This window comes from Mastomys coucha, chromosome X (assembly GCF_008632895.1).
Source record: "Mastomys coucha isolate ucsf_1 chromosome X, UCSF_Mcou_1, whole genome shotgun sequence".
Taxonomy (NCBI): domain Eukaryota; kingdom Metazoa; phylum Chordata; class Mammalia; order Rodentia; family Muridae; genus Mastomys; species Mastomys coucha.
The window spans coordinates 63,716,878-63,725,839 of NC_045030.1; the positions used below are offsets into that span (position 1 = coordinate 63,716,878).

Consider the following 8,962-nt stretch of genomic DNA (forward strand, 5'->3'; position numbering starts at 1 on the left):
TATAGAAGAAAACTTCCCCAACCTAAAGAAAGAGATGCTCATGAACATACAAGAAGCCTACAGAACTCCAAATGGACTGGACAGAAAAGAAATTCCTCCCATCACATAATAATCAAAACACCAAATGCACTAAACAAAAAAAGAATTTTAAAAGCAGTAAGGGAAAAAGGTCAAGTAACATATAAAGGCAGGCCTATCAGAATTACACCAGACTTCTCACCAGAGGATATGAAAGTTAGATGATCCTGGGCAGATGTCATACAGACCCTGAGAAAACAGAAATGCCAGCCCAGGCTACTATACCCAGCAAAACTCTCAATTACCATAGATGGAGAAAACAAGATATTCCATGACAAAACCAAATTTATACAATATCTGTCCACAAATCCAGTCCTACAAAGGATAACAGATGGAAAACACCAACACAAGGAGGGAAACTATACCCTAGAAGAAGCAAAAAAGTAGTCTTTCAACAAACACAAAAGAAGATAGCCACACAATCTTAAAAATAACATCAAAAATAACAGGAAGCAATAATCACTTTTCCTTAATATCTCTTAACATCAATGGACTCAATTTCCGAATAAAAAGACATAGACTAACAGACTGGATACGTAATAAGATCCAGCATTTTGCTGCATACAGGAAATGCACCTCAGTGTCAAAGACAGATACTACTTCAGACTAAAGGACTGGAAAACAATTTTCCATACAAATGGTCCCAAGAAACAAGCTGGAGTAGCCATTCTGATATTGAATAAAATCACCATTCAACCAAAAGTTATCAAAAACGTTAAAGAAGAACACTTCACACTCATCAAAGGAAAAATCTACCAAGAAGAACTCTCAATTTTGAACACCTATGCTCCAAATGCAAGGGCAACCACATTCAAAATGAAACTTTACTAAAGCTCAAAGTACACATTGCACCGCACACAATAATAGTGGGAGACTTCAACAACTCATGAATGGACAGGTCATAGAAACAGAAACTAAACAGAGATGCAGTGAAACTAACAAAAGTTATGAACCAAATGGATTTAACAGATATTTATAGAACATTTCATTCTAAAACAAAAGAATATACCTTCTCAGCACCTCATGGTACCTTCTCCAAAACTGATCATATCATTGGTCACAAAACAGGCCTCAACAGATACAAGAAGATTGAAATAATCCCATGCATCCTATCAGATCACCAAGGACTAAGACTGGTCTTCAATAACAACATAAACAATAGAATGCCCACATACACGTGGAAGCTTAACAACACTCTACTCAGTGATAACTTGGTCAAGGAAGGAATAAAGAAAGAAATTAAAGACTTTTTAGAATTTAATGAAAATGAAGGCACAACATACACAAACTTATGGGACACAATGAAAGCAGTCCTAAGAGGACAACTCATACCTTCAAGTGCCTCCAAAAAGAAAGTGGAGAGAGCATACACCAGGAATTTGACAGCACACCTTAAGATGCTAGAACAAAAAGAAGCAAATTCACCCAAGAGGAGTCAAAGGCAGGAAATAATCAAACTCAGGGCTGAAATCAACCAAGTAGAAACAAAAAGAACTATACAAAGAATCAACCAAACCAGGAGCTGGTTCTTTGAGAAAGTCAACAAGATAGATAAACCCTTAGCCAGATGAACTAGATGGTACAGAGACAATATTCAAATTAACAAGATCAGAAATGAAAAGGAGATATAACAACAGACACTGAGGAAATCCAAAACATCATGAGAGTCTACTACAAAAGCCTATACTCAACAAAACTGGAAAATTTGGATGAAATGGACAATTTTCTAGACAGATACCAGGTACCAAAGTTAAATCAGGATCAGATAAATCATCTAAACAGTCCCAAAACCTCGAAAGAAATAGAAGCAGTCAGTCATTAAAGTCTACCAACAAACAAACAAACAAACAAACAAACAAACAAACGGCCCAGGACCAGATGGGTTTAGTCCAGAATTCTATCAGAACGTCAAAGACCAAAAACTAATACTCTACAAACTAGTCCACAAAATAAAACAGAAGGAACACCACCCAGTTCATTCTATGAAGTCACAGTTACACTGCATATTCTCCCTTGGAGATGGAATGGTTTCTGTCTAATCAGTAACTTGTCCCAATTTCCTTTCATAGAGGCCTTCACAAGAGATACTTTTTTCAACTTCTATCATGTTTAATATTCCAAATAGATTTTTAAAATTGGTTGAGTGCATATTACTTTTAGCTTCAGAATATATCATGTATATTTAAGAGGCATTTAACCATTATAAATTATTTTAATGACTTAAAAAAAATAATAGCTTCATAGCACAATTTAAAACCAGGGCTAGGGTTAGGGTTAGGTTAGTTCTTTTACTATTCAGGATAATTTTAGTGAGTTGGGGTGTTTTGTATTCCATATGAAGCTAAAGATTGTCTTTTCAAGATCTGTGAAGAGTTTGATGGCAACTGCATGGAATCTGTAGATTGCTTTTGGTAGGTTAGCCCTTTTTACTATGTTAACCCTATCCTAACCCAAAAGCATGGGAGATTTCTCCATCTTCTGATACCTTCTTCAATTTCTTTCTTCAATAACTTGAAGGATTTTTGTTTTTGAGGGTCAAGACTTGGTTTCTCTGTATAGCCCTGGTTATCCTAGAACTAGCTCTGTAGACCAGGTTGCCTTCAAACAACCTGAGAGATCCACCTGCCTCTGCCTCCCGAGTGCTGGGATTAAAGGTGCACCACCACCACCAGGCTGAAGTTTCTAGTATATAAGTCTTGTCCCGTTAGAGTTACCCCAAGATTTGTTATCTAAGACTAAGGTGCTATTTTCTTGATTTCTTCCTCAGCTTATTGGTCATTTGTATATAGGAGAGCTACTGATTTTATTGAGTTAATCTCCTTTTCAGATAACTTTACTGAAGGTGTTTATAAGTTGTAGGAGTTGCCTGGTAGAATTTTGAAGGATATATATATATATATATAATATAATATATATATACACACACACAAATACATATATATTTATCATCTGTGAATGACCATACTTTGCCTTTTCCTTTTCCAATTTGCATCCTCTTGATCTCCACCAATTGTATATTGCTCCTACTAAAGCTTCAAGTAATATACTGAATAGATATGGAAAGAGTGGACAACTTTTTCTTGTTTCTAATTTTAGTGGAATTGCTTAGTTTCTCTCCATTTCATTTGATGTTGGCTATAGGCTTGCTGTAAAGGTATGTTCCTTGTATCTTTAAATTCTTGAGTACTTTTTATCATGAATGGTGTTAGATTTTGTCAAAGGCTTTTTCAGCATCTAACAAGATGATCATGTAGTTTCTTTTCTTTCAGTTTGATTATGTGATGGATTATACTGACAAATTTTTGTATGTTGAACCATCCTGTATTTCTGGGATGAAACCTATTTGATCATGTAATAGTAGAATGAAGACAAACTAGTAGTCACTTTAAGCATATATGCAAAGCCAGGCAAAATAGTGCACAGCTATAAATCTAGTGCTCAGGAGGCAGAGGCAGAACAATGGCAAGGTTGAGGCCATTCTGGTCTACATAGGATGCCCCTGTTCCAAACACAAATATACATTTAAAACAGCAAAACCACCACAAGAACAAAACAACATAAAATCCATATATGGTAAGAGTGTCAGACTGAGGGATTACCTTAAAAGGCAGAGTCAGCCAACAGAGAGTAAAATTTCTAAGAGTTGGAAAGTAGTATATTCTAGAGTACCCTGGTTGGATTACATGAGCAAGACTGAATGAAGAAACAAACACAGACTGGTAACTAAAGTATTCCATTAATGGCTAAAACACTTTGAAAATGTTTTGGGAGTTTCCTTCCCATCATCCAGATGGGCAATTTACAATGCCCTTAACTCCAGCTCCAGGGTCATATAGTGCCTTTGAGCACCTCCAATCACGTACACACACCTTGACACATATATTATTAAATATATATCTTAAAAAAGAAGAGGGAATATATTTTTTAATGCTAAGCCAAAGATGGTTACAAGAGTGGTGTGTCAGTAATGTAGATGATAATGGACACAGAAGGTGTCATCTACAGAAATAATCTCTAATGTCCTTTGTTGTAAATGAGGTCAGAACATTTTCTAACCACTGCTCAACATCTGGTAAGTTAAGGCTTGTTTTGTTCTTTTAACAGAACATTCATTCCATCAGGTGACACATCCTTGAATTACAGCCCAAAAATCCATCTGGAGGCAAATCAAGCTTTTTGGGAAAAGTCAGGTTACCAAACAAATCTATATGGCAAATCTTCATGGAGACCTCTTATTAGGAAAAGGTCAAAAGAAATAATCAGTGATGCCAAGCCCAACAGACCCTAACTCTGGAGGAGAGTCCTGGATTTAATCTACTGTGGAAATATAGTTCTCATACTTCCTAGCTGTAGAACCAAGACCAGTTATAGCATTTCCCTGAGGTCTATTTCTTTTAAGTATGGAATAGAGTTTATTTAGGGTATAGGGGAAGTGAGCTGAGAACAGAGACAGAGAAAGGTAGAGAGGGGTAGGGAGAGTAGAGGCAAGTCAGGAACACTTGGAGAGAGAGACGGGAGAGGGATGGAGAGAGAAGGGACAGAGAGTAAGAGGGTAAGAACGAAGTCTATTTTTTATATATTTAAAAATGAGATACTACAACTTGCCTCATAGGAAGAATTGTCAGGATTAATTAATTAATGAAATGCTTCTGTTAAACAACAATCTGTTTTACATACACTGGGTTTATTATCATCATCTAAATTGAAATCTTCCTTGCTCAATGTTCAGCCCCAAAACTAGTTAATACAGGCTGGCAGACAAATCTGGAAACTTAGGATATGTATGTATGTATGTATGTATGTATGTATGTATGTATGTATGTATATGTGTATGTATACAACCCCCCCCACACACGTGCTGTTCTCAAACTCATGCAAACCAGGTTTGCCTCAAGCTCATAAACAATTGACCCACTTGAGTTTACTTCTTGAGTGCTGAGATTAAAGGTATGTACTACTGTAACTGGCTCACTTAAAATTTTTTTATTTAACAAATGAACATACACAAGATGCCTTGGCATCTTGTGCTGTATGTAGCAAGAATGATCACTGATGATGACTCATTTGGTGGGTCATAGATGAGCGAATGAATAAAGAAATGAAATAGGAGATGCTAGACAAGATGGTGGATATCATCTAGGCTTAGTCAGATAGACTATCTAGGGAATAACCTGAGGAAGCCTAGATAACAGCAATCAGAAGGGTTATAGCCACAAAAATCTCTAGTCTAATCTTAAGTCAAATAGGAAACCTTGAAAAGCAGAACAGAAAAAATACTGAACCTGACCTGAAGGGATAGTCTGGGGAACTCCCTCCTCTCTGTGTGAGTGATCAGTGAAACAATACTTAAAAGAGAGAGCATCAAAAATCAGCACAATACTCCCAGTAAAAGACAAAGGAAAAAGGAAGAAAGGAGACAAAAATTATGCATGGTAGCTGCAGAGAAAAGATTTTCAGAAAAACACCTTTTCCTTGGCACTAAACTGGAACAGTTGTAGAATACCATTTTAAAAGACCCCTGTTGAGTTGATGGCTTCAGAGGCTCCAGACAATACTGATCTATACTCTCTGGAAACTCAAAGTGAACTATAGGCCGAACCTGGCCAGCAGAATACCTCTACACTGTGATGAAAAAACATTGCATCAAAACCTCTTAGTGCTCAGCTATGTGAAAACCTAGAGACAGTGTTAACAAAGTTAAGTTTCCAAAGCAGAATATCTAAGATAAGACAAACAGCTAAATAAAATAAGCAAACAGAGGATATGAAAACAGAATTCAACAGAGTTAAAAATACTAAAATAGAAAACAAATAGAAATACTGGAAACAAAATTTTCAGTAAGTCAAATGATAAGCTCCTTAAAAAGCTTCACCAATAGAATAGATCAAAGAGCTTAAAGACAAGGCAGAGAAACTGAGAAATAAGACAATCACTAAGGTAAGTTAATATGAAGACAGAGAGATGGCTCAGTGAGTAATTGCATCTTCTGCTAAGCCTGGCAATCTGAGTTTGATACCCAGGACATACATGAGAAAGGGAAAAACCTGATCTCTTCAAGATGCTGCAGCACCTATCTATGAGTGTACTTTCTCTCTCTAAATGGAATTTTGATAAAGGTAAGAAATAATAAGTTACAATCAGAACACTTCAGATCCATGTTGTAATGGTTTGTATATGCTTAGCCCAGGAAGTGGCACTATTAGGTCTGGCCTTGTTGGAGCAGGTGTGTCACTGTGGGTGTAGGCTATAAGACCCTCATCCTAGCTGCCTGGAAGCCAGTCTTCCACTAGCAGCCTTCAGATGAAGATGAAGAACTCTTAGCTCTGACTGCACCATGGCTGCATGGATGCTGTCATGTTCCCATCTTGATGATAATGGACTGAACCTCTGAACCTGTAAGCCAGCCCCAATTAAATGTTGTCCTTATAAGAGTTGCCTTGGTCATGGTGTCTGTTCACAGAAGTAAAACCCAAATTAAGACACATGGAAAGACCAAAACTATGAAATATGGGTCCAGAAGAACCTTGTGTTAAAGAAACAGAAAGCAATTTCAACAAAACAATAAATTTCAAAAATGCATGCCAGCCAAATGTATGCTACACGGTACATTATTAAATCTAATTTATACTTTAAGAAATCAGACTTCAAAATAACTTCAAGTCTTTTATATCCACAGAAATAACTTGGTTTTGATTCCTAGAAATTAAGCTGCATAGTTCAGCACTGTGGTCCACATCAGTAATTCTAGCACCTGGTAGGCTGTAGCAGAGGGGTATGTGCCAGCTCCAGTTACAAAAGGACTTTGATTCAAATCTCAGTTACATAGCAAAATCCTGTTTCAAAAATAATCCCCTGCAAAACAGCTAAATTATAAATATTTGATCACATACCTTGTAGAAGAAATATTGTACAAGATGTGCTATTCTCACATAGTATAGATGTCCATGAGCCAATAGCAGTTTCTTTAAATGTTTAAACTTTGGAACAGAATAATCACTATTCCTGGCTGCTTGACGACCTTCTTTTCCTTTAATACCTAAAGAGAGAATATCTCCATATGGTGCCAGTTTTTTTTTTTTTTTTACAATAACCAAATGCCTGATTTGTTTTTATATTTTTAAGTTGCTTAAATGTGACAAATCAAGTGTGCACCATAGGTATAATGTTTAAAAAAATAAAAATGGGCTTTAACAGTGCTATTGACACATCAAATAAAAGTATGCTTAACTGATAAGCTATTTGCTAATATAATAATATAAAACAATTAAGAAGAGTCATTATTTCAAGTACAAAGCAAAAGAAAATATCTGGCAGGGAAAAAAGCCACCTGAATATTATTTAAGGCCTTCAGTATGTGCTTAATTGTGCACAACACTGAACAGAGTGTGATATTAAGGCAACTCAGAAGTCTGGGTTTTGCAGTCAGGGAAACCAATGGGATGACAGTGAATCCCTGTTCCTGAATGAGGCTCAATAGCTACACATGGAATTTATGAGTCATAGATCATTTCCACTTTAGGTAATCAATGAGTAAACTTAGAATTCCATGCTAAATCATTCTACTTCTGAATGGGAGAAGGAATTTGGGAATCTAAACGTCACTATAACAATTTCCAAGATATTAATTCTATGTGTTCCCAATCCATTGCCCAATGTTGTTGGGGTGTTAGATTGCCTAATAGCAATCTGGAGGGTAAAAACCTGAAGGTGGTAGAAAAACTGTTGGTTTTTATCAATATTAGACTGCAACACCAGAGCCTTAGGTGTTCTACTAGCTAATACTCTCAAAAGAAAGGGAGCTGTAAGAGAGTAGTCACTTTGGTAGAAATTTAATAAAACATCACCCATGCTGTCAAAATAAGATCTACACAATTAATTGTGGCTCAAGTATGTTTGAAAAATCCACTTTGTAGTTTCGTGGTAGTGGCACATGCCTTTAATCTCAGCTCTTGTGAGGCAGAGGCAGGTAGATCTCTGAGTTTGAGGCCAGACTGGTCTACACAGAGCGTTTAACGACCACCAAGGCTACACAGAGAAACTCTGTCTCAAAAAAACCATAAAAAACAAAACAAAACAAAAACAAAAGAAAAAGGAAAAACCCACTTTGTCTGGCAAATACAAAAATACCCCCTAACTACACTATTAGTAGGATCTTGGAATGCTTATTATTAGATGAAATCTTTCATTAGATTAACAATTATTTCCAAACTCAAATTCCAGATTAGTAACCAAAACAATCTAGAGTAAACATGATTCAACCTACAAAGCAATACTACTAATAAGATTTTATAGAGGCCATCACATTAAATATTTCTTACCTATTCCTACATGGGATTCCAAAATCATACTGACATCATTGGCACCATCACCTATTGACAGTGTTATGGGACTGCCTTTCAAGTTCTTCACCATTCTGACAATCTAAACATTAAATACAAAAGAGACAGAAAAGTCAAAAGCAGAATGAATAACAACTCACTAGGGTTTATTGTCATTTATAAGTAAACAGAAATACATACATACATATATATATAATATATATATATATATATATAATACACACACACACACATACACACACACATATGAGTTCTCAGGTATAAAGTAACAAGTCACTTAAAACACAACCCTAGCACCCCATTTGCTTCTAGGTCTGTATATGCATAAATGCTCAAAACATTTCCTGTCATGTTTACTAAAAGCTGGCATGTTTCCTTCTTTTGTCATCTTTTCATGTGATCTTTTTAGAGTATATTGTGAACATATAAGTGTGGAGGCCAAAAATTGGATCCGAGGTAAGATGTACAAAGCCACTAGAATAAGAATGGAAAAATCGGAATACCAGGAGTAACTGCGACCAGAGGGACCAGGCACACAGGTACTC

General features: G+C 36.2%; 1 protein-coding gene across 10 annotated transcripts in view; it reads right to left on the reverse strand.

Annotated features, from left to right (window-relative positions):
- Atp11c (ATPase phospholipid transporting 11C) overlaps positions 1-8,962 on the reverse strand; it is a 119,631-nt gene that overhangs the window by 29,033 nt on the left and 81,636 nt on the right. For all 10 annotated transcript variants that reach the window (XM_031363124.1, XM_031363153.1, XM_031363184.1 and 7 more), the window contains 2 exons: positions 8,397-8,499; positions 6,969-7,114 (listed from right to left, as the gene is read on the reverse strand). In XM_031363124.1, coding sequence (XP_031218984.1) covers positions 6,969-7,114; positions 8,397-8,499 — 249 coding nt within the window. The remainder of the gene's footprint in view (positions 1-6,968; positions 7,115-8,396; positions 8,500-8,962) is intronic.